At 47.2% G+C, this 26691-nt stretch overlaps 1 protein-coding gene across 3 annotated transcripts in view; it reads left to right on the top strand.

Annotated features, from left to right (window-relative positions):
- FBXO11 (F-box protein 11) overlaps window positions 1-26691 on the top strand; it is a 170676-nt gene that overhangs the window by 87719 nt on the left and 56266 nt on the right. For 2 of the 3 annotated variants that reach the window (XR_009555909.1, XM_060248908.1), the window contains exons 4-7: window positions 8523-8667; window positions 12505-12634; window positions 13916-13999; window positions 14082-14214. Coding sequence is in view for 2 of the 3 variants with exons in the window: in XM_060248908.1 (XP_060104891.1) it covers window positions 8523-8667; window positions 12505-12634; window positions 13916-13999; window positions 14082-14214 (492 nt within the window). In the remaining variant the exon portion in view is untranslated. The remainder of the gene's footprint in view (window positions 1-8522; window positions 8668-12504; window positions 12635-13915; window positions 14000-14081; window positions 14215-26691) is intronic. The other variant, XM_060248910.1, reaches the window with a different exon arrangement.

Below are 26691 nucleotides of genomic sequence, written 5' to 3'. Positions count from 1 at the left end.
GGGAACATGTGGGGAGAGACGGTCCTTCAGGTAGGCAGGTCCCAGGCCATATAGGGCTTTAAAGGTAATAACCAGCACCTTGTACCGGACTCGGTATGTTATTGGGAGCCAGTGCAGAGCCCGAAGACCCGGCCGAATGTGCCCCCATCTTGGGAGGCCCAATAACAGCCGGGCCGCGGCGTTCTGCACCAGCTGCAATTTCCGAGTTCGGCACAGGGGCAGCCCCATGTAGAGGGCATTGCAGTAGTCCAACCTCGAGGTGACCGTAGCATGGATCACTGTTGCTAGGTCGTCGCGATCCAGGAAGGGAGCCAACTGCCTTGCCCGCCTAAGATGAAAAAACGCGGACTTGGCAGTGGCTGCTATCTGAGCCTCCATCTTTAGGGAAGGCTCCAATAGTACCCCCAGGCTCTTGACCCTATCCGCTGCCATCAGCGGCGCGCCGTCAAAAGCTGGCAAGGGGATTCCCCCCCCCCCCCCCGGTCCCCGACGACCCAAGCAAAGGACCTCTGTCTTCGCAGGATTTAATCTCAGTCCACTCAGTCTGAGCCACTCAGCCACGGCCTGTAGTGCCCGATACAGATTTTCTGGGGCGCAGACCGGTCGGCCGTCCATAAGCAGATAAAGCTGGGTGTCATCAGCATACTGGTGACACCCCAGCCCATACCTTCGGGCAATCTGGGCAAGGGGTCGCATATAGATATTAAATAACATCGGGGAGAGAACCGCTCCCTGGGGCACACCACAGTCGAGTGTGCACCTCTGGGATAGCTCCCCCCCAATCGCGACCCTTTGTCCCCGACCTTCAAGGAAAGAGGAAAGCCACTGCAAGGCCAACCCCTGAATCCCCGCGTCGGCGAGGCGGCAAGTCAGCAGCCGATGGTCGACCATATTGAACGCCGCCGATAGGTCCAACAACATCAGCACTGCCGAGCCACCCCGATCCAGATGCCGTTGAAGGTCATCTACCAGGGCAACCAACACTGTCTCCGTCCCATGGCCTGGGCGAAAGCTGGACTGAAGTGGGTCAAGGATGGAAGTGTCCTCCAGGAAAGTCTGTAGCTGCCTCACCACTGCCCTCTCAATAAGTTTGCCCAAAAAGGGCAAATTTGAAACCGGCCGATAGTGTGCCAATTGGGCCGGATCTAGAGATGTTTTTTTAAGGAGGGGGCGGACCACTGTCTCTTTAAGCGGCGTTGGAAAATGCCCTTCCGTCAGGGATCTATTTATGATGTCCCGTACAGGATATCTAAGATCCCTCTGGCAAGATTTAATAAGCCAGGAAGGGCATGGGTCCAGTTTACAAGTTGTTGGGCAAGCAGATAAGAGAATCCTGTCAACTTCCTCCAGGCTGAGGGGGCTAAAACCATCCAGAATGTGATCCGAAGACATGCTCGGGGCCTCAGTTATGCTAACTGTCTCAAAACTGGCGGGGAGGTCGAGGCGGAGTGACGCGATCTTATCCGCAAAATATTTCGCAAAAGCCTCACAGCCTATTTCCAATTCAATAGAATTTGGCCTGCCTTGTGGCAGCGTTGTAAGTTCTCGAATTATATCAAACAATTGTGCCGGGCGCGAAGTTGCGGACGCAATCTTGGCCGCAAAGTGTGCCTTCTTTGCGGATTTGATTGCCATCTCATAGGCCTTCAAACTCTCTCTATAAGATGTTTGGGTCACTTCGTCTTGAGTACGCCGCCATTGCCTCTCCAGTCGTCTGAGTCCCCGCTTTAATTGCCGCAGCTCCTGGTTAAACCAGGGCGACGGCTTCAGGCGGGGGCGCAAAGGGCGCCTAGGTGCGATCACCTCGATGGCTCTGGAGAGTCCATCGTTCCAGGACTCTACCAGATCATCCAGGGGATCGCCAGTGGGCCAGGTATCCCGCAGGGCCGTCAGGAACCATTCCGGGTCCATCAAGCTCCGCGGGCGAGCTAAAATATGCTCTCCGCCTAAACAGGTTTGGGGTGACACATCCATACGAGGCTTGAGGGCAAAGTGATCCGACCATGGCACTGCTTCCATTGCAATATCGTTCACTGATACTCCCGCCGCGAAGACCAGGTATAACATGCGTCCCTCCTGATGAGTGGGCGTTGTAACAACCTGGGAGAGTCCTAGTGTCGCCATGGATGACACTAGATCCATCGCCTGACTGGAGGCTGCGTCGTCGGCGTGAACATTGAAGTCACCCAAGACCAGTAGCCTTGGGCACTCCAACGCCCAGCCTGCCGCGGCCTCCACCAGGAATGGTAAGGCGCTGGCTGGTGCGTTAGGCGGTCGGTACACCAGCCAGATCGCCAACCCCTCCCCAACATCCCACATCAGGCCGGCACATTTAATGCCCGGGATCTCCTGGGCCGGGAGAGCCCTAAAGGAGTAAGCCTCTCGTATGAGTAGTGCCACTCCTCCCCCCCGCCCGCTGGTCCGGGACTGGTGAAAGACCGAGTATCCTGGGGGTGTCATCTGGGAGAGAGCCATGGTCTCCCCATCTCGCACCCAGGTCTCGGTCACGCATGCCAGGTCCACATCCTGCTCCAGCAGGAATTCCCGAAGGACAGCGGTCTTATTGTTAATGGACCTGGCATTACATAACACCAGTGTCGGAGGTGAGTGAATTCGCCTGGTCCCGCTACTTGTCACTGTCGGGATGGGACGCAGGCTGGAAGGTGGTCGAGCACTCTCATGTCTTGGCCTCCTTCGCTTATAGGTCTGCCTGCTCCCACCGTCATACCTTCCCCTCCCCAGGAGTACCGGAATCCCCAGGCCAATCATCTACTATGGTGGGCACCAGCTCGTCAACTGATGATGACAAGTAAATCAGAGGGTAAAATGCTGCTGTATACAGAGTAGCGGAGTGATAAGTGCAAAGTGCTAAAGTGCAAAGTTCTTCTTCTTACGTTATAGAAAATTATGGAAAATTAAAGTGCGGTAGTGTCCAAGGGGTGCAAGGCAGCAAAGGAGGGGGAAATTAGTTCTTAATCTTGATCATGATCTTATTCTTAGATGGTGTAACTGCATAGTTCTTATTGTTGCTATTGTTGGCGTTGTTATTGGGGAAGGGGGGAGGGTCATGCAGTCTGGGGACCCAAGGCAGCCTCCACACAGCACCAGGGACCCAGGGAGGTACTAGCGCCCCCCCCCCCCCGTTGCCCACAGCTGCGCGGCTGTCGCCCCAGTGATTCAAGACTGCAGGATAGGCTGTAGTTCTCACTCTCTCCCACTGGCCGTCCTCCACACACTCTCCACCCTGTCCGCGGACTCCACCCTATCCGCGGACTTTTCATTACACTTCCCTCAGTGGAGAAGGGCAGGACATTCTTCAGGTGGCTGGCTGGCCTGCTGTATGCCTTTCCTCTCATCCCAGTGAATGCCACTGCTCTGAACAAATTCAAGCGAAAGTGAATTTCTTGGCTCCACATTAGCTGAGGAAGCCTTGGTTTTCAGACCTGACTGATTGCATTGTCATTCCAACCTCCCTGTACACTTCCAGTTCTTCCAGACAATCTGTCCCAGTGCCCAATACTCACCAGGGCCTTAGAGCTAGCACACTCTGTAGACAGGCTTTGGCCTTGGTTCTGTCTGCAGTTGAGGGCAGTCCTCTCTCATGCCATCAAGTGTTTCCTCAGAGAAGTGGCATTTTCCAGCCTGCAAGTAGTATACCATTTTCCTCCTTGGAGACTTCATGTTCTCCAAGCACTTACAAAACCTCCATTTCAGCCACTGCGAGAGGTTTCCCAACAATATGTTGTCGAAGGCTTTCATGGCTGGAGTCCATTGGTTGTTGTAGATTTTGCAGGCTGTGTGGCCGTCTTGGCATTATGAGACCTGACATTTTGCCAGCAACTGTGACTGACATCCTCAGAAGTGTAACCCAGAAAACTGGAGTTCTCTCTAGGTCCAACAACATTTCCCAACAGTGAATTCTGTGTCCACAGGTCTAATCCCATCCTTCTGTCCCAGTTAGGAATGAGCATGAACCAAATTAGGAACCATGGTTCAAGGACAGACTGGGCAGTTCATGGTTTGTGAACCAAGGGTTTGAGAAACATGCCTCCCACGAACCCTCTCCAAACCTCCCATGGAGGCTTGGGGAGGTTTCATGCCTATCCTCCAACCCTTGGCTTCCCTAGGCACCACACGATTGCAGGGCTCTTGGGAAAGGCAAGGGGAAGCAGTTTAACTGCCTCTCCTCCTGGGATCAGTTTCGTGGGGCACCTGTGGAAGCCAATCCCAGGAAGGGAGGCAGTTTAACTCCCCCCCCCCTTCCTCCCCAGATGCTTTCAGTTCTTCCAGACAGTCTGTCCCAGGGACCAATACTCACCAGGGCCTTAGAGCTAGTATGCTCTGTAGACAGCTAATGTGCTATGTAGCACGGGTTATTTTGTAGAAAAACAGGTGGTGGAGCTCATTAGTATAACTCATCAACATATGCCCCCCAGCCAAAAGCAACCCAGTGCAAGAAAGGAGAGCCCTGGGAGAGCAAGGCCTGCTTGGGCTGGCTAGAGATCCATGTGTGGGTCAAAAGGCCAGCAAGTCACCCGCCACCCAAAATCACATAAGAAGTGGAGAAAGGATGGTGTGGGCTTCTCCAGGGATTAATGAGGACTGCTGGGAGTGTAACAAAGCCTCTGGTGACTGGCTGGCTGCCCGCTCTCCTGATCCAGGGATTGTTATGCAACTGCACCTACTATTCAGTGGACAAGGTAGGCGGGGGAGGAAGAGGGGGAACCCTCAGAAAGGTTCAGAAGCTGCACTCCTATGAGCTCCTGCTGAATCTGAGGCCTGCTGTGTAGACTTCTCCATAGTCTGTGGAAATCAATCCTGGGAGGGAAGGCAGTTCAAGCTGCCTTCCCTCAAAGCCCCAGCTGAGCCCATGGGGAGACCTGTCCCCACAGGATCAGCTGTTTTGCAGGTTCTGCTGGGCTGTCCAGCTTCAAACAGTCAGCTCAGCTAAGTCTACAAGTAGACCTCTCACCAATCTTTCTTCCCTTCCCCAGCCTACCTGCCAGGGCTGGCCAACTGGTAAAGGGAAGAGAGAAAGGGAAAGCGATCTCTCCATTGTACCCTGTGGGCCCATAGGTTACAATTGAGAGATCGTGCCATGGCTACAGCGTGAGTCCAGAGAAGTTGTGTTGCAGCAGTGGCATGATCATACTCGATGGGCCCATTGGGTGTGTCATGATCCTAGGCTTAATGACACCTACAGGCTCCAGGGAAGCCTGTATCAGAGTAGCTACAGAGCCCACATTTCCCAGGATCCCTTCTGTCCCTCTGATTGGGTGGGAAGTTTTGGAGGGAAAACTTGCCCAGTGAAGGCTAGAGAGGTGGGATCTGGAAGGAAGGAAATAAAAGGTCTATCTTCAGACAGGAAAGTGTTCTCTCTTGAAAGGCTTGGCTGGAGTGAAGTTGCAGTTGGAAGAGATCCTCATGAGCGGGCGGTAAGTCTGTGGGCATTAGAGGAAGGGAACGTCAGTGCTGTTACTTTATTTGCATCACTTTTACTGTTTTTTCCTTTCACTGTTGTACTAATAATTAAAACTCACTGGTTGGTTTTGAGCACTTATAATAAACTAATTATTGTTATACTGACTGGTTCTCACATCTCTTCAGTCATGGATAGAAGGTGTTTTGTTAAGAAGGAAGATAGGGGTTGGGTGGAGCCCTGGACCCTCCCAGGCAGACCTTTACCAGAGTGGTGGCAGCCAGTAGAAGGCCCTTCCAAGTCCCCTGCTGTGTGACAGGGTGCAATGGAGAGATTGTGAGCTGGAAAGGGGAAGGGGTGGCATTTAAATGCCTCCCGCTCTCTCCCCCAGCCATGCTGAACCAACAAACCACAAACTGGTTCGGGGAAAATGGTGATTCCTTTGGTTTCTGGTTTGTTTGGTCATACAATCAAACAAACCATGAACCAGCACAAGCCACCATTTCCCAGTTCATGCCCATCTCTAGTCCCATTTCATTACACCTCACATAGAGGAATTGGGATACCTTGGATGTGTGAAGAGCCTTATGTATTAACATCCAGCATATGCAGATCCGTATCTACAGTGCCTGCCCCCCCCCCAAACTTACTGCCAAGGCTCCTGATTCAATCTACTTTTCCAAATTACATTACACTCTACTATTCATTAGGTTACATTACTGTCTGCTATACTAATCTATTATTCAGAATAAGAAATAAAATAAAGAGGACGTATCGCCCTTCTGGGGAATTGGTAAGAATTCAGATGAACATATGAAGCTGCCTTACAATGAATCAGATCCTTGGTCCATCAAAGTCATTATTGTCTACTCAGACTGGCAGCGGCTCTCCTGGGTCTCAAGCTGAGTTTTTTCACACCTATTTGCCTGGACCCTTTTTTGGTGGAGATGCCGGGGATTGAACCTGGGACCTTCTGCTTACCAAGCAGATGATCTACCACTGAGCCACTGTCCCTCCCCTAAATAAGGTTGGATAAGGTTGAATAAGGTTGGCATATGTAGTAAGATAAGAAACAAATATCCCTGTTAAGTCCTGGGGATTCCATTGTTCTGAGTGTTGTCCTACAGATTTCTCAGTCTTCTGATTCTTGATGTCAGATTTGTGTCCATTTATCATTGACATAGGGTTTGACCTGTTTGCCTTATATAGGGAACCAAAGAGCATTGTTGGCATTTAATAGCATATACAATGTTTGAAGATGTGCTTATGCCTGAGATGGTGTAGATGATGTAGTTAGGTGCAGTGATTGTGTTGTCTGGGTGTATGTGGCAGCAAAGTTGGCATATAGGTTTATTGCAAGCTTTAGTACCATTGTCCATGTTCAGATTAGATGCTGCATTATTGTGGGTGAGGATTTGTCTGAGATTCGGGAGCTGTCTGTGTGGAGGAAAAGGCTTGTCCCTCTGTACTTGAGAGAACTGCCATTACCAATAGAGGTTGTAGTCGCTAATGATGAGTTGAAGTGCTTTGAGCTGAGAGCTGTATGTGACCACTAGTGATGTTCTGTTATTGTCTCTTTTGGGCCTGTCTTTGAACAGGTTTTCTTTGGCTGAGAACAGTCGGGCATTCTGGGGTGGTTTGGAGGTGTCCCAAATCAGGATGACTCAAAAAGATGTCGCAATGCCTCCGCACGCTCACCCGCATGCTGCCCCCATCCCGTCTGTGCGGCGGCTGGGTGCCTCCACCCAGGAAGGTGCCCCAGAAGCTGGATTCTTTGTTTTTCCCTTGGGGGCAAGCGCTCAATGTACACAAGCGCTCCAGCACTCTGGATGGTTTATTTTTTTAAAAAAACCTGGGACCAGCTTGGGTCAGCTTGGCAACTCCACACCACCAAGTCGCCTCGCTTGTGCCCTTCCCCGTCCAGGTGGTGAGGAGGCGACTGATGGCCAGCTCAAAGATTTTTGAGCTGGTCTCAGGCACCTGGAGGACAGGAGAAGGACGGCCGGCAGATGTTGCCATCTGTACAGATTTTTGGGGTCAACTTCAGAGGCGTCTCTGGGTTGACCCAAAGTGCTGGTCTGTAATCAGTCTTTGGGTACCATTCTGGCTTAGTTTCTTGACCATCAGGTGGGTACTGAGGCAATAGAGAATATTAGAATAGATTAGAATATTAGATTGTCATGCAATGAAAAGTAGGATGTAATGTAATTTGAAACGGCAGACTGAAATGTAGTTCTCTGGTCTGGAGAAGGGGAGATCACTCTGCAGAAGAAGATGCTGTAAGTTGACTATGCATGAGAGGAGACAAATGGAGCATAATAGGATCTCAGTAAATTGCTGTCAGCATTCCGCAACTAAGGATACATCTGCCCATAAGTATCCAATTTTGTCATATTTATTTCCATCACTATGTTTCCCCCCAGAATTAAACCCAAACAAATGGTAACCATAGAAGCTAAGTTTGTTATTCCCGTTTGGTCCTTGAATCTGTTAAATATCTTCACCCTCTGCTATATGTATGGAGTAGTGACCCTCTTCCTATATGTATGGACTGTAATTTCCATTTCATTGTATCTGGAGAAATGTGCTTGAACATAAAAGCTTATACCTTGTTGGTCTTAAAGGTGCCACTAGATTCGAACTTGGTTCTGTTGCTTCACACCAACATGACTCTAGACTGTTGTGACATCAGTCTAGAGTCTTACCGGCCATTTAATTCAACCCCTGGTCATTGGAGGAAATATTAAAGCTGGAGAATCCCAGACAGCTGCGCAGCCTTTACAAGGGAGTGCTCCCTGTATACTCCATTGTTGAGTTGTTCCTACTCTTAGGCATTTTCTTCTAATATTTCAGCAAAATACATTCTGTTGTAACTTAAACTCATTAGATCTAGTGACAAGAGTATATGTATGTATTTAAATAGAAAATATTAATAAAATGAATTTTGGTGCAAAATGTCTGATTAATTATTTTTGTTTCAGCCATTTTATACAGAGAGAAGTACAGAAGGTCCATGGTTTGTTTTTGGGGTGGGTTGGGGGTGGGGAAGTACTATAGGTAGGTTAGGAACATCAATAAAATTACCCATGTTTTATTTTACTAGCAGCACCTGCAGAACAATATCTTCAAGAGAAGTTACCAGATGAAGTGGTTTTGAAAATATTTTCTTACTTGCTGGAGCAGGATCTTTGTAGAGCAGCTTGTGTGTGTAAGCGGTTCAGTGAGCTGGCTAATGATCCTATTTTGTGGTAAGTGAAAAAAGTATTCTGATTATCCTGAAATCTATTCCATATGATAAGCACAATAGAAAACGGAATTTCTGGTAAAGTGTTCTAATTATCTTGAATTAAAACAGGTTCTTGAATTGCATAAGAAGCTGTGTTATACACTGCTGAAACAGTGCAACTGTTTTTGTCTGGTGTACAATTGTTTTAAATATGCAGCCTTTCTCAGATTCTGGCCATATGACTTTTGTATGGATTCTGCTGTCTTCTATAGAAACTGAGTTGTGATTGTGGAAATACGCTTGCAGAATATGCAAATGTTGTTTGCTAGATGTTCAAAAGTGAAGCTTTTTGTGCTCTGCATGACTGACCTCTTTTCACTTTATTCCATTGTAACAGTGCTGGAAACCTTACTTGTATTTAATCTACAGACTTCTGGCACTGCATCATTGTTAGCCAGTCTCTTCTATGCCCACTCTGCTCAAATACGGACCTGCATATGCTTTTCACATGCATCTCTTGTTAAATTTGCCTCCCCTATCTTGGTAGTAACCTTTTGCTCCACCTGTTTTCATTTTTGATTGTCTGATGATATTAAGAATGTAAGCTCCTAAGGGTTAATCATACCATAGAAATAGTTATGTGGCTACTGCTCACTGTTGTATATATCTAGTGCATGGACTGTTATGTTCATAATTATTAACATTTCTGTGACCTGGAGATTGTAGTCATCTTCTGTTTAATAACCTAAAAAGTAAAAAAGAAAAGATTTTTCAGGCAGCTAACAATGTTCACAATGAGTTCACAATGTGGTGTAGTGGTTAGAGTGTTGGACTAGGATCTGGGAGACCCAGGCTTGAAATCTTGAAAAGTGACGTAGGACCAGTCGCAACTCTTAGCCTAACCTACCTCACAGGGCTATTTTGAGGGGGAGAACTATGTAAGCCCCTTTGGAGGACAAGACCCCTAACAAAGCATATAGCTGAGGTTTTGGCATGCATGTGGCCCAAGTCTAACTAATTAATCTGAAATGGGGACATTTTAACCTACAAATCAATCCTGTGAATCAGTTTTATTTACTTCTTACTTAGAGGCCAGCATTCCAGTACCAAGCAAGCCAAGCCACCTGTGGGATAGAATGCTGAGTTGTGAGGGTTCCATTGCCTTCCAGCCTTCATTAGGCAGATGGGGGAATCTTCTGTTAGCAGCCAGAAACATGCATCTATGTTTGCAGAATTCAAGCTTTGTTTATGTAATGTGGATATATAAACATAGAATTTAACTATACATAGTATTAAATGTATGACTTTATCAAGTGTTTGTGAGTAAATGCAGAATGAAATGCTGTGTTTGCTTTAAAACAAGGACAAGTGGGGGAACTCATGACTAGGGAGAATCCCTTCCTTCCCTCTATCTACTTGCCATGCCAACTATTCACCTGCAATGTCACCATCTGCCTGGCTTATGCTATGGTGGGGAGGGGAGTTCTTGCTCCTCCTGTTTGCAGCAGCTCCACTGGCCTGACTCATGCAGCAGTGGTAGCAGCTTGGGCTTATGCTTCCCCCCAGCAGCATTGTTGCAATCCCTGCTGCTATCCTGATTCTGCTTTTTAGATAACATCAGGGTCCTTCGGGATCTTACACAATTTTGCAGGTCCTGTAAGGCAGAGATGTTCCACGAGGATTTTGTTTGAGGAAAGCAGTGGTTCAGCTGGCACCTTTTCCTTTCTCCCCCATACACTTTGAAAGTTTTTCTCCCCCCACCCAGCAGGATGCCCTGGTAGTCCTATTGGATGCTATCTAAGCTTTTATAATTTTAATTAATTTATGTGCTGTATTTGTATATTGTTTTTAAATGGTATGTCGTACATTGACCAGAGCCAGTATGGGGCAGTTAATTAAATGTAATAAATCATAATAAAATAACTTGCTTGCTTGCCCTCCACCTCCCTGTCTGGCTGCCCACCTGCTGGTCTGACTTCCCTCCTGCTCTATGCTCATATTGACAATCCTCTTTTTTGGGGGCGGGGGGGAGTTAAAGACTCCCTCCATTTAAAAAGATGTTACTATGTCAGATATTCACAAGTAAAGTTTTCTGTGCTCTGCATGACTGACTTTTCACTATATTCCGTTTTAAGCAGTGGTGGAAGCCTTACTTGTATTTAATCCACAAACTTCTTCTGGCTCTGCTTCACTGATAGCCAGTCTCTTTTATGCCCACTCCCCTCAAATATTGACCCACATATATATTTCACATGCATCTCTTATTTTTGGAATAAATATGGAATAAAATGGCCACAATGTTTCTAGGTTACAACTTTATGAAGCATTGGCATAGCATGGGTCCACCGGATCTGGTATCAACTGACCCCGCTTGCCAGTTGATGCACCCCTTCCCACCAAGCCAGTTAGCTGGGGTGTGGGAAAACCACGGAACGGCAGGTTTTAGGATTATACAGAGGCAATCGCCACTAAGTGGTCTCCCCTTCCACTTGAGCTGGGCATGCCCCTTGAAACCCTCACCCCAGCATCCCTTGCTGAAATCCTGATATGCTGTAAAAATGGCACTCAGACTGCTTTTCCAAAATGGACCTGGTCCCATACTGATACCACCCTAAGGTTGTGACAAAGAAATTAAGCAGCAAGCAAAGAATAAGAACATCACTGCATGATACCTCCAATACAGAGCTGTCAAACAGATTTGTTACGAAAGCCAGATCTGACATAAATGTCACTTTGTTGGGCTAGGCCATGCATGCAGTAAAATGTAGCACAAGATACCGGAGATATAAACTTTATAAAGGTGATTTCAGATGTCATATGGCAATAGCAGGTGAATTACAATAGCAGGCTTGATTGGATTAGGTATGATATGCAGAGGGGTAGTAGGCATGGAGTAGCATTGGTAATGAGACAGGAAATTTAGGTCTCAATTCCATCCTGGAAGATTCAGTCCAGGAGGATGCAAAGAAGAAATGGACATAAGTTTGACATTAGAAACCACAAGATTCAGTTGCTGACCTTAAGAGTAGCAGTGCCTCTTACAAAGGAATTTCAAAGGGAGATTAGAAAGAGAGACTGCTGAATTGCAATTGATAATGAAGTTCAAGACAATGGATCCGCCTGGACTGAATTGAGAGCTAATTTTCCTGTCTAATTACAATGTCCTAGCCGCTGAAAGCAAGTACCAGGTCAAAGTTCTATCTTCTTTTGGAAATTTTTCCATTTGTAATCCCAATAACAAAGTCTCTGCTACTTTCTTGAATTCATATCCCAAGATCTTTGAAATTTCTTGTTGAATCATCTGCCAATACTTCTTTGCTCTTTCACAAGTCCACCACATATGGTAAAAAGAGCCTTCATGTCTTCTACATTTCCAACATCTGTCTGGCATCTTTTTATTGATCTTTGCCAATTTTTTAGGAGTCATATCCCCCTCCCTTTCTTTTGAGCTCAGTTCAAACCTAACCATAGGCCTGCTCTAGAGGGGGATGACCAAGATTTCCTGCTGCTGCTGCCACCTGGCCCCTCAACTGCCTTTGCTGCCCATCCCACTTCACTGTATGTAGCCACAGTGGCCACCCATTGCCCAGCTGGCTTCTCCCTCTGTGGGACCGCAAACAGGGCTTGCAATGAGTCATTGCCCTATCTGATCTGAAGAGTGATGATCATCAAACTGTCTTTTAAAATGTGCTTTTCTTTTGTTGGTTTATACAGTTCAGTGAGAAGAAGATACAGTTAGTTTAGTATTTGCAGCATTGTTCAAGGTTTCTCTGTTTCAACAACCTTTAATATTTTAAGTTTGATAAATGCTATCCAAGTACATTTACAAATTTGTTTTTGTGTGCTTTTTTATGTTCAGGAAACGACTCTATATGGAAGTATTTGAGTATACACGCCCAATGATGCATCCTGAACCTGGGAAATTTTATCAGATTAATCCAGAAGAATATGAGCACCCAAATCCCTGGAAGGAAAGCTTTCAGCAACTGGTATAAATATCTTTAAAAAAAAAACAAAACTTTGTCATTCTTATTTTATTTTGCTTAGAATGCTTCAGTTGATTAAAGATTGAGGAGAAATGTGAGATGTGAGGATGTCCTTTCAGTCTTCTCTGTGAGCCTGTTTAGCACTTCTGCTTTTGTCTCTCTCATCTTTATCCTCTTCAGTTGATTTTTAGAATATCGTCACTGACATCCCAGTTCACTCACTAGTGTAATGTTTCAGCCCCCTGGGGTTTCTAATACTGTCTGCCGAAATGCTGGGAGATTGTGGAATGGGGTGGGGGGGATGATATCTGGGGAGAGTGTGATTCAGTTCCAGGTGATGCTCTAGGAATTTCCCCTGATCTCTATTTCCCATAGAGCCTAGGGGAAATTCCTAGAGTATCACTATGGAGGCCATTTTTTTCTCCTCAGTTTCTCAACAGTGGGAAACTGGGGCTGTGAGTCAGCAGTTTTCTATTGGGCCTAGGCAGTTGGGAAGCCTATACCACCACTGCTTCAGATCAATCTTCAAAATTACTACATTTAAGATTCCTCACCTCTTTCTCTTACTTTCTCTCACCTCACCATCTTCTCTTACTGCTGCAAACAAGTAATTAGCTCCCCAGTCTCCATTGTTTAGGAGCATTTCCTACATGTTCCCATGAAATAATAACCAGAGCATGATCTGCACATACACTAGGATGGATCTTAACATCTTAGATTTTTGCCATGATTATTGGCAAAACCAGGAAAAAATGTAATTGTGAATACAAATTAATTGGCATAGAGTATATAATACTAGGCATTTGGGTTTAACCATCTCCAGGCATCCAGTAGTTGAAAATAAACTGCCGCAAGTGCACTGAGATGGAAAGAGGGTTCCACTTTCTTCTGCACTAAGAATAAGTACCTAAATTGAATTTATGTAGTTATTCTTAGTACAGTAGAGAGTAGAACCTGCTATATCAAGTGCTTCTTGGCAAATGCCAGGAAGAAACACTGCTTATTTTTGGATGAGCTTTATTGTTCTGTAGGCAAAAGAATAATCCTTGAAAAGAGTTCCCATGTTCAGGGCTACAGGCTATAAAGTGGAATAGGAAGATTTAAACAAGCTTTCATCATTTCTTCCTCCGGAGTCTAGGTCTGTCTGTAGAGTATGGTTAATGTCAGGGTGCTATGACTTATTCTCAGAAGTTGTTCAATGTTGCACTTGTTTGCTTTGAAAAAAATATCATAGGTCATATTTTACCATAAGCTTATCTCAAAATGTGTTTTCCCCATCTTCAGTACAAAGGAGCCCATGTAAAGCCAGGATTTGCTGAACATTTCTACAGTAACCCAGCAAGATATAAAGGACGAGAGAATATGCTGGTATGTTTCCAGATTGTTTTAATTGAGCATAGGTATGCCTTACCTGCGGCTATTTATCTTTAAATTATTATTTTTCTTTTAGTATTATGACACCATTGAAGATGCTTTAGGTGGAGTTCAAGAAGCTCACTTTGATGGACTTATCTTTGTACATTCTGGCATATACACTGATGAATGGATTTACATTGAATCTCCAATAACCATGATTGGTGCAGGTATTTAATTTTTATGTATTATTTTTATTTATTCATTTTATTAGATTATAACCTGCTCTCCTCAAAAACCGGCTCAGATCCAGTAACAACAAATTATGAAAAATGCAGTCTAAAACATTATGATAATTACAATCAATATACTAACAAATTAAATAATTACAATAAATCAACAGAATACAGCTACTGTACAGTAAAAAGATGGCGTAAAAGTATAATGGTGGGACAGTATATAATCGTCTGATAAGAAGGAAAGGGGGAGGGGTGAGAAGAGGAAGGAGAAGAAGGGGGAAGCCAATCCTAGATGAAGTCAGGTTCTGCAGGGCCCTGATCTCTCCACTAGGCTGGATAGCTGGATGCTCTTTGGGCCAGGGATTGTCTCAATAGCTTAATTGTCTGATTTCTGTTTAAATGAACTAGCTGTATATGTGTGGGTTAAAACAAATCTGAAAGGAGGCATAAAACTTATCAACTGACTTTATTGTACAAACTCCTACAGAATAATTATTGACTTTTATGAAACTGAAATGCATAAAATAGCATCTTCAGATTCACTCTCCCGTGTATGTGTCAGAATTTTAATGCTTTTATTCAAAACTACTACTTAGGTATAGAAAACATGGGTTAGTTCTGCATTTCCATTGCCTGGGAAGAGGCTACTAATGCAGACCAGGAATAAATATGCATCCTTTTGCTAAAATAAAGGCATGCGCTGAGAGGTTTACCTTTCTTGTTCCCCGGTCGGTGAGAGTTTTGGCCTTGCCTTTCTTCTCGTTTTTTCTTAGCCCGTTTCTTATTTTCTTAGTGTAGATAGTTAGATAGTAGTTAGTTAGTTAGTTAGTTGGAGGCAGTAAGTGGACTCGAAGCCCAATGCGTGTCTTCTGATTTAACTCTGGATTGCTTCGACCCGCTCAGCTTGGAGGAAGTCGACAGAATTCTTGGCACTGCACGATCCATGACTTGTGACCTGGACCCATGCCCCTCCTGGCTAATTAAGGCCTGCCAGGAGGAATTAAGATATCCTATACGGGATATTATAAATCGATCCCTTTCAGAAGGTGTTTTTCCAACACCCCTGAAAGAGGCATTGGTCCGCCCTCTCTTGAAAAAACCGTCATCAGACCCGGCCGAACTGGCACACTACGGGCCGGTCTCAAATTTGCCCTTTTTAGGCAAAATTATTGAGAGGGCCGTGGCGGTGCAGTTACAGGAATTTCTGGAGGACGCTTCCGTCCTAGACCCATGCCAGTCTGGCTTTCGCCCGGGCCATGGGACAGAAACAGTCCTGGTCGCCCTCATGGATGACCTCCGACGACAACTGGATCGAGGCGGCTCGGCGGTATTGCTGTTGCTAGACCTATCGGCTGCGTTCGATATGGTCGACCATCGGCTGCTGACCCGCCGCCTCGCCGACGCAGGAATTCGGGGGCTAGCCTTACAGTGGCTCTCCTCCTTTCTTGATGGTCGGGGACAAAGGGTGGCAATTGGGGGGGAGCTATCTCAGAGGTACCCACTTCATTGTGGAGTGCCTCAGGGAGCAGTTCTCTCCCCGATGCTGTTTAACATCTTTATGCGCCCCCTTGCCCAGATTGCACGGAGGTACGGGCTGGGTTGTCATCAATATGCGGATGACACCCAGCTCTATCTACTGATGGGCGACCGGGCTGGTGATGTCCCTACAAATTTGGACCGGGCATTACAAGCCGTGGCTGACTGGCTCAGGCTGAGCGGGCTGAAGTTGAATCCGGCGAAGACTGAGGTCCTTTGCGTGGGCCGCGGCGGGCCAGGAGGGGAGATTACTTTACCGGCCTTTGACGGTGCGCCACTGGTACCAGTGCGCAAAGTCAAGAGCCTGGGAGTGCTACTGGAGTCCTCCTTATCAATGGAGGCCCAGGTGGCCGCCACTGCTAGATCCGCCTTCTTCCATCTTAAGAGGGCGAGGCAGTTGGCTCCCTTCTTGGAGCGCACCGACCTAGCAACTGTGATCCACGCAACGGTCACTTCGAGGTTAGACTACTGCAATGCCCTCTACATGGGGCTGCCCTTGTACCGAACACGGAGACTTCAGGTAGTCCAGAACGCGGCAGCCAGGCTGCTGGAGGGACTACCACGGTGGGAGCCTGCGCGGCCTGGGCTGCGGAATCTGCATTGGCTGCCGGTTGTATACCGTGTTCGCTATAAGGTGCTGGTTATCACCTTTAAAGCCCTATATGGCCAAGGACCTGCCTACCTAAAGGACCGCCTCTCCCCATATGTGCCCCAGAGAGCACTGAGGTCTAGTTCTCAGAACTTACTAACAATCCCTGGGCCAAGAGAAGTTAGGTTGAAGGCTACTAGGGAGCAGGCCTTCTCGGTGATAGCCCCTCGTTGGTGGAACGACCTTCCAGAGATGGTGCGAGCCCTGCGGGACCTGAACCAATTCCGCAGGGCTTGCAAAACATTTCTTTTCCAGCTGGCTTTCGAGATAGAACCTGATTAACCCAACGAGTGGACATCTAGCCGTCTTGTGTACATTATGATTACAGCATTTTAGCACCTATTTTATATATTTTACCTATTTTAAATAACTTATTTGTAATTGATATATTTTAATTGTTCATGTTGTTTTATGTGAATCATGGGACTCCCATGTCTGTTAGCCGCCCTGAGCCCGCCTGGCGGGGAGGGCGGGATATAAAAATAAAATATTATTATTATTATTATAGTTGTAAAAAAAAAAAGAGATCTTTTTTCCCTATTGTTGGTCGGTTTACCCTTCGGGGTGCTCCGTCCTCTTTTTCCCCCAGTTTTTCCCCTCAGACGACTCTGAGCAGTTTTTTGCGACTACTTGTCTATGGACAGTCGCTGGGGTTTTTTCAAGCGCTGTCATGCTTGCGGGAAAAAGATTGCCCCTCCAGACGGCCATTCCTTGTGTCTGCTGTGCTTGGGAGAGGCACACCGTGTAGAAGCTTGCCCGCACTGCCTTCGCTTTTCGAAGCAGACGAGGAAGAACTGTGCGGCCTGGCTATCGGCGGCTCTGACCGAATCGGCGCTTCGCCCGCAAAAATCGATGGCAACCGTTTCGACACCGAAGTCGACGGACACCCCGGCACAAGAGTATGCATCGGCTGATGTTGCTCCATTGACTCTGACTGAGCTGCCGGAAGAGCACGGCCCCACAAAACGTCCCCATGAGGGTTCGGTGGACACGCCCGCTAAAAAACGCCGAGAGGACTCGGGGACCCGAGCTCCTAAGAAGGCGAAGTCGAAGGAAAAGCGGAAGCGACCCCGCACTCCTTCACCGTCGGCCGATGCATCGACACCGGTGACTCACGCACCGCCTAAAAAGATCCTGGCCTCCCCGCGCCACAGCCCCTCGATCCAACCACGTCAGTTGACATCGGAGCAGGCCCATGAGATCGACCTGACCCAGCGGTCCTCGTCGTCGGGTTCCCGTCGACGTACTCTGAGCGGATCGACGTCGGAGTTGGACGCTTTGGCACCGATCATCGAGCCGATCCGGAGGAGGTCTCGAGAGAGAAGGGAGGTGGAACCTTACCAAGCACCTCGCCGCTTCCTGATACCACCGTGGGAACAGCGCAGGTGGCAACCTCCTTACTCCCGGTACCAGTCTTACCACTGGTACCCAGAAGAGTACCCTGAATGGGAGCAGGAATCGGAGTTCTCCTCGATGTCAGGGGTATCGCACCGGTCCCGAAAGCCATCGGTGTCGATACCCCCGGAACGACGCATGGTCCCGCTCGATGTCCATCGACAACCATCGCCACCGGTCCAATCTCCGCCGAGAGAGCTAACACCGATGCTGTCTGCCCACCGAGAGTCTTCATCGTCGGCATCGGACAGTGAGGACCAAGATGTGGAGCCTTCGCCGGTCTCCCAGATGGCCGAGGATCTTCCGATTTCGCCGTCGGAAGATCTGAAGTCATACGGGGACCTTGTAAGAAGGATTGCAGCCACCCTTAATTTGCCTGTGACGCAACCAGAGCCCATCGTGGACGACAACGTGTTCGATATCATGCAGAGGAACACGTCCACAGCTGTCGCCTTACCTGTCACCAAGGTGATTCTCCAGGCAGTTAAGGAGCCTTGGAAGAGACCATCATCAACACTGGTTTCATCCAAGCGGCTGGACCATATGTATAAGGTCAAAGAAGCAGGAGCTGAGTTTCTTTTTACCCATCCAAAACCAAACTCAGTGGTCGTTTCCTCCTCTTCTAAGGCGCGGAAGGTTCATTCCTCCCCACCCGATAAGGAAGGGAAGAAGATCGACGGGATGGGCCGCAAAGTTTATTCAGCGGGGGCACTTGGCATCAAGGTATCTAACTATGCAGCCTGCATGGCTAGATACCAGTATGCCATGTGGGAACAGCTCTCCCCCTTTCTTTCCTCACTGAGTGAGGACAAGAAAGCCGCTACGAAAAAGCTACAAAAAGAGGGTCTTGCTGTAGCCAGACAGCAACTGGCTGCAGCAAAACATATGGTGGAGGCGTCAGCGAAAGCCATCACTTCCGCGGTCTGCATCCGTCGCCACTCCTGGTTGCGGTCGACGGCTCTACATCAGGACACTAAGTCTTTCATTGAGGACTTGCCCTTTGAGGGTGATGGGCTCTTTAGCACCACGACTGACACGGCGCTGCAGGAGTTCGACAAAAGTGTCAAAACCTCCCGCAGTCTGGGTGTCCAGGCTGCCCCCAAGGCTACTAGGTCCAAGCAATGGCCTAAGCCCTGGTTGAGGAAACCCTACCAAAAGTTCTCACCTGAACAATGGCGTCCACGTCCTTCGCAGACTGAACGACCCTCCTACCCTGACAACAACAGGAGTCGTTACGGGACCCAGCCGACTAGCAAGCCCAAGGGTGCTCGCCCCCAGAAGCAGGGGGTTTGACTTCCTGCAAGCACGCGTCGTTACCCCCACTGGCATCTCATCCATCCGCCTATGCCCTTTCCTGCCTGCCTGGGAGTTGATCTCCACAGACAGGTGGGCTCTGTCCATCGTGAAAGAGGGCTACAAAATAGAGTTTGTTCAGACCCCGAACCAGTCCGTGGTTATTACCACTCCCCCTTCTCCACCTCTGCTGGCAGAGGTGAACAACCTCCTACAGAAACAAGCCATAGAGGTAGTTTCACCGGAGGCCAGGACAGGAGGCTTCTACTCTCGCTACTTCCTGGTCCCCAAGCAGGACGGCGGCCTGAGGCCTATCATGGACCTTCGGAGTCTGAACAAATTTATTCTGTACCAGAAGTTCAGAATGGCCACGCTGCAAACAATCCTGCCCCTCATCAATCAGGGAGACTGGATGGCGACCCTGGACCTCAAGGATGCTTACTTCCACGTCAGCATTCATCCTGCGTTCAGGTGTTTCCTAAGGTTTGCAGTGGGTGCTCGGCACTTCCAGTTCAGGGCCCTGCCATTTGGACTGTCTACTGCTCCTCGGGTGTTCACGAAACTGATGAGTGTGGTGGCTGCCCACCTTCGTCTCCAGGGAGTAGTTGTCTTCCCATACATCGACGACTGGCTCCTTGTGGCGGAGTCGAGGGAGAAACTAACAACACACATTGCCATCACGCTGCATCTCCTGGACACTCTGGGGTTGCAGGTCAATCTGGAGAAATCCCATCTTACTCCGTCAAGGACAGTTCATTTCATAGGGGCTCTGCTGGACACAGATCAACACCGAGCGTTTCTGCCTTCGCAGAGAGCAAAGGACATCATCACTCTGGTACAGCTTCTCCAAAGGCGACAGTGGGGTACGGCCCACCAGCTCCAGCGGATGCTGGGGTTGATGGCTGCGACGACAAGCGTGCTACGTTTCGCAAGACTGCGAATGAGGGGTCTTCAACTGTGGTTCTTGCGCCATTTTCGTCCTCTCATAGACTCTCCTCGAAAGAGGTTCACTATCCCTCCTGCGACTCTCCAATCTCTGCTATGGTGGGGGTCGGAGAGCAACATCTGCCAAGGGGCTCCCTTCCACCTTCCAACCCCTACCGTGACTATCGCTACCGATGCTTCCCTGTGGGGGTGGGGAGCTCACCTGGAAGATCTATGTGTAGGAGGTCAGTGGTCACCGAAGCTGAGTCGGTGCCACATAAATTACCTGGAACTGCTGGCAGTTCACTTTGCCCTTCGTTCTTTCCGTCCACTAATAGCAGGGAGGACTGTGGCGCTGCTTACGGACAATACCACTGCCCTGTGCTATATCAACCGACAGGGAGGGACAGTGTCTCGCAGGTTGTGCTCGCTGGCGATGGATCTCTGGATGGAGTGCCTCCAGTTGGACATTTTTGTGAAGGCAACACATCTGCCGGGGATCCTCGACATACAGGCGGACTCTCTCAGCAGGGGTGGAGCTTCTCCACACGAATGGGAACTACAATGGCGGTTCCTAGAGCCTGTGTTCCAACTCTGGGGGTACCCACAGCTAGATGTTTTCGCAACAGCGGAAAACAAGAAGTGCCCCTTGTTCTGTGCCAGGGGAGGTGCGGATCCAGCCTTGCTGGGAGACGGACTCCTACTTCCGTGGGGGGGCTGGTTCCTTTATATGTTCCCACCCTTGCCTCTGCTGACAAGGGTAGTTCACAAGCTAGTGCAGGAGAGGCCACGTTGCATCCTGGTGACTCCTTGGTGGCCCCGTCAGAATTGGTTCTCGATCCTTCTCCAACAGTCGAGGGGGGTCTTTTACCAGTTCCCGGCAGAAACGGACCTGTTGTCGGCCCAGGGCGGGCACGTGCTCCACCACAACGTGCCACACCTGAAGTTGACGGCGTGGTTCATCGACAATTAGGTTTTTCTACCAGGGTCCAGCAAGTTCTCCTAAGCAGCAGGAAGCCTTCCACCCGTGCCTCTTACGAGAGGAAGTGGAAGAAGTTTAGTACCTTTGTGGCTGACTCTCCTGTGCCGCCTGACTCTGTCGGACTTTCGGCAATTTTTGAATTTTTATTGGCTTTGGTGGATGAGGGGCTGGTATTCTCCATCAAGGTTTATCTGGCAGCTATTTCTGCTTTCCATGGTTCAGTGGAGGGTTACTCTGTTTTCGCTCACCCTCATTCCAAAAGGTTCATGAAGGGACTGTTCCACCTTCATCCTCCCTCTAGATCCCCTCCTCAGTTGTGGGACTTGACGTTGGTTCTGAACAAGTTGACTCATCGTCCCTTTGAACCCATGGCAACGTGTTCCTTACAACTTTTGTCTTGGAAGACTGCATTTTTAGTTGCCATCACTTCAGCACGTCGTGTGGGGGAGGTCACGGCGATGCGTTGTGACTACCCCTACCTTGCCTTTAGGGAAGCAGGGGTTTCTTTAGCTCCAGACATCACTTTTCTTCCCAAGGTGGTTTCCCAGTTTCACCTTAATTTAGAAGTTTGGTTACCTACGTTTTACCCTAGTCCTTCCTCGGATGAGGAACGCAGGTTGCATGCGCTGGACGTTAAGCGTGCCCTCCTGTTTTATTTAAATCGTTCACGGGGTTTTCGTAAAGACAAGCAGCTTTTTGTCTCCTATTCTGCCCCCAAGTTAGGGTCCAAAATTTCGTCTCAGAGACTTTCGAAGTGGCTTACTGAGACAATCAAACTTTGTTATTTGTTGGCGAAGAAGCCTTTACCTGGACCAGTTCGTGGGCACTCCACAAGGGCGATGGCCACGTCGGTGGCATTCCTGAAGGGTGCGTCCCTTTCTGATGTCTGCAAGGCAGCTACCTGGTCTTCTCCGCATGCCTTCATGAAGCACTACGCGCTGGACGTGCATGCTCAGCAGAGGACTCGGTTGGGAGCTGCGGTGCTGCAAGCTGTTTCTTCAGGTTGACCGTCTTCCCGCCTCCAGGTATGCTTTGCTTGCTAATCTCCCATGAGTGTGAAGCACAGAGACCACGAAGAAGATAGACAGGTTGCTTACCTGTAACTGTAGATCTTCGAGTGGTCATCTGTGCATTCACACTACCCGCCCTCCTTCCCCACTGCTGACAGTCTCCCTCCAGTAGGAGCTTCCAGCGGTCAGGAAGGAACTGGCGGGATCCCCGCGCTGGCGCCGGTGGGCATGCGCATTGGGACGCCTGCGCATGCCCATTGGCACCGAACGCGGAAAAATCCCGGGCTTTTTCAGGTACCGATTCGGGGATCGGCGCAGGCGCACTATCCCATGAGTGTGAATGCACAGATGACCACTCGAAGATCTACAGTTACAGGTAAGCAACCTGTCTTTCTAGCAAGACCTGGTCTTGCCTGATACAGCTTTATTACTGAATAAATTTTCTATGATTAAACAAACATAAAGCTCATCATTAATGAAAACTGTGCAGTATTTACATTAAGGAATTCCCACCCTTCTTGAACTCCCTTCTCCTTAAGTATTTCTGGCCATGGAATTTTATCCAGTATCACTCTAAGTTTGTCAGAATTTGCTTTCCTGAAGTCCAACCTATATGTCTGACTATGTACAGCTTTTCCCTTCCCCAAGACTGTAAATTCCAAAATCACATGGTCATTACAACCCAGGGTGCCCACTACTACTTCTTCATCAACCAGTTCTTTCCTATTGAGAATCAAGTCCAAGATAGCAGGTCCCCTTGTTTCCTTCTCCACTTTCTGGAAAATGAAATTGTCAGCAAGACAAGTCAGAAATTTATTTGACCTTTCATTTTTAGCAGAGTTGGACTTCCAACGGATGTCCAGGTAATTGTAATCTCCCATGACTACTGAGTCCCTTCTCTTTAAGAGCTTTGCATTCTGGCGCAGGAGTATCTCATCTAAGTTCTCTGTCTGGTTTGATGGTCTATAGGAGATCCCCACCACAATATTACTGTTATTTCTTACTTTTATTTTTACCCAGAGACTCTCAACTGAACTTCCATGCTCAGATTCACGTACTTCCTCACAAGTATATACCTCCTTCACATATAATGGTTCTCCTCCCCCCTTCCTTATTTATCTGTTCCTTTTAAAAAAGTTGTACCCTGAATCCTAATATTCCAATTGTGAGTGTCATCCCACCAAATTTCCATAATCCCTATTATGTCATAGTTCCCTTCCTTTATTAGGACTTTCAGTTTCTCCTGCTTGTTTCCCATACTCTGAACATTAGTGTAGAGACATCAGAATCCATGTTTTATGAACCGCGAGGTTTTAATTTCTTTATGTACCTATGAGTTGTTACCTAGTGTATTGCCACTTTCTGCAAAACTTTAATGTTCTTATCTCTGGTTATTGGCATCATACTAGGTTTTGAATTATTGTTTCACTCCCCCATACCATTTAGTTTAAAGCCCTCCATATTAGGTTAGTAAGGCCCTTACCAAACACCTTTTTTTCTTACTTTCATGAGGTGCAAAACATCTCTCAATAGAAGAGCTTTATCTCAAAAGTGTAAACCATGGTCCAGAAATCCAAACCTTACCTAATGACACCATCTACATAACCAGTCATTTATTTGCAGTATTCTTCTTTCCCATCCTAAACCACAGCCTTTGACAGGAAGAACTGATGAAAACTCAACCTGTGCTCTCAGCTCCTTCAACTTCTGAACCCAGAGCCACTTAGTCTCTTTTGATACATTCCAGGCAGTATCATTTGTTCCCACATAGATCAGCAAGAAAGGATAATAATTTGTGGGCTTGACGAGTCATCCTATCCTTTCTGTTACATCCTGGATGCATGCACCCGAAAGACAGCATACCTCTCAAGATGACAAGTCCTGTCAGCGCACTTTGGGTTCTACTCCTCTGAGGAGGGAATCCCCAGTTACCAGCACATGCCTTTTCCTGTATTGGGAAGCAGAAGCTCAAGTTTTCTCATCCACAGGGTCCTGAGAAACTTCCTTCAAGCTTTGTGGAGGCTGGAGAAGTAGCCCTTGTTCTAGTGTTTCAGAATCAATATCTATGGGGAGATCCTGAAACTGATTGCTTAGCTGTAGAGGCTCAGAACATCTTGTTTTCCTGCTCCTGCAGGTTACATTTTTTCACATGCATTCCTCCTATGTTTAGTAGTCCTCCATTTGCTGAGATACCTTTTCCTCTTCCTCCTGTAGTCTTCTCAAGAGCACTTCATGCGTTCTATCCATTAAATCCTAACCTCCCCTTATGTACTATATTATGGACAAGTGTACCTCAAATCCCCGTATCTTCTCATTCATTAAGGCTACCAACTTATACTTGCTTCTAGTGTAATCATTGTTACCCTCAGGTAGAAATACAAACATCCCACAGACTTTATATGTCACTGCCTCAGCTTCCTCATCATCCATGCTGCTACAATCCTTTTCAAAATCTTGACTTCCCCAAAAACTCCACTGCCAAACTACCTCTTGAGGCTTCTTGTGAAGAACAATTTGCTTTCCTAAAGGGCCCCCAGACTTAACTCACCAGCAGTTCTGTCCCAGCTGTCAGCACCTACCGTACTTCCAATCCAGCTGAGTCACCATCTGTCTCTATTGCCTGATAGATCAAGATGGGTAGCTTTGTTAGTCTTTAGCAGTAGAAAAGAGTCCAGTAGCACCTTAAAGACTAACAAAATTTGTGGTAAGGAAGAGCTTTTATGAGTCACTGCTGACTTCAGTTGCCTGTTGAAACTGCACATTTCTGGAGTTTTTTTTAAAAAATATATCTTTAAATGCTGCTGTTCGAATTAGTATTGGGAAAACTTAATAGCACTTTCATGTTGGTTACCCTACATTTTGTAAACTATAGAATAAAGTGGACTGTTTCCTTTTCACCTGAGATCTTTTCCTGGAAAATTTGATGTATATATGCCTACATAAGTGTAGCAGTACAGCCAATAAATAAATGGGTTACAGTACCTGACTACACTAATTTTTAATGTATTTCCTTTAAGATTATTTTAGCTTCATAGTTGGGAAATTCACATTCGAATTTTTCTGTTGAATAGCAAATGTCTGGTGATATGATGATTTTGAAGTGTTCTGTATTCTTGATCCAAGGTTATTTGGCTACGACAAAGTCTACATTTAGCTTTCCAAGCAGATCTGGTCCTGTACTGCATGTAACTTTTGCAGATCAAACTGTATTGTATTGTTTCACGAGTAGGGCATATGCCATGAGGGCTTCTGCTCAGAGTTAGGAAGAACTGAGGCTGCATCATAAGCTTCCTGTCACTCTGCATGGACCTGAAACTTTTCTCTTCAGACTTCCTCTGCAGTGTAGTTTGGACATCAGGAGGATTGGAGGACATCAGGAGGACATCAGAAGTTTATCTATGTTCTTATGGAAGCTGCTATGATTTCAAGATTGCATTTTCTTAATTCTTCTATTTCACTGTTTTGTTCTCAGTAAGTCATGAGGGTAAATAGTTCTTGCCTATTCCCTGCTGGTTAGACCTCATGTGAAGTGCTTTGGGCCTTGCATATTAAAGAAGAAAGGTTGAAGGAACTTGGTAGGTTGAATAAGAGTAGACCAAGGGAAGACATGATAGCACTTTTATGGTACCTGAGAGGTTGATATGCGAAAGAGAACCAAGACCTTTTCTCTGCTATTCCTGACTAGCTCTAATGGGGTTAAGTTACAGTAGGTTAGAGTTCCATTGAACATTAAGAGAAACTTCCTTAGGGTGAGAGAAGTTTAGCAATAGAACCAGAAGTGGGTAGTGGTGTCTCCCTCTGTGGAGGTTGCACAAGGTTGCAGAGAGCCAGTTTGGTATAGTGGTTAAGAGAGGCAGACTAATCTGGATGGACCAGGTTTGATTCCCCCTTCTTCCACATAAAGCCAGCTTGGTGACTTTGGGCAGTCATAGTTCCCTCAGAGCTCTCTCAGCCCCGACTACCTCACAGGGTGTCTTGATGTGGAGGGAAGAAGGGAAGGTGATTGTAAGCAGGACTGGCCTTGCCACTAGGCAAACTAGGTAATTACTAGGGCGCTGGCCTTCTGGGGGTGCCAAATTGGGCACCCCCATGTAAGTCGGTGACATTTTTTTGGGGGGGGGGTGCCAGAAGTTAGCCTTGCCTAGGGTGCTAGACAGTCTAGGACCGGCTCTGAGTGTAAACTGCTCTGAGACTCCTTCGGGTACTGAAGGGTAGGGGGTATAAAACCAACTCCTCTTCAACAGGGATGTTCTAGCTTTGGAATCTTGCATTGACTTAATGGCCTACAATATTCTTTCCAGCTTCATGTTACTAAAATCAGTTTATTTAAATAATTCACTCTGCAGTGTAATCATAACAATGTTTGTCCCATGGGCAGCAGTATTTTCTGTGTCTAAAATGTCATAAAATACACCCCCCCCCCCAGATATCTAGGAATGTTGAGTTCACAAGGTGTGTTATCTGTCATGAAGAAAAAAAAAGTTTCAGTTCTGGCTTATGGTAGTGTGTTTCTGATGTTCTGTGGTTATGATATTTATAAGTGTTGAAGGTATTATATAGTTATTGCTTTTGTTGTTGGTAAAAACAAACTCATGTATGACTTCTGTGGCTAATCAGTGTCTTTTCCTTGTTAGAAACTTTAAAGAGCTAAACTATTGTATGAATGAAAAGTTCTAACT

Source organism: Heteronotia binoei, chromosome 1 (genome assembly GCF_032191835.1).
Source record: "Heteronotia binoei isolate CCM8104 ecotype False Entrance Well chromosome 1, APGP_CSIRO_Hbin_v1, whole genome shotgun sequence".
Taxonomy (NCBI): domain Eukaryota; kingdom Metazoa; phylum Chordata; class Lepidosauria; order Squamata; family Gekkonidae; genus Heteronotia; species Heteronotia binoei.
Note: the sequence above shows the minus strand (reverse complement) of the source record. Positions and strands in the feature narration are given on the sequence as shown.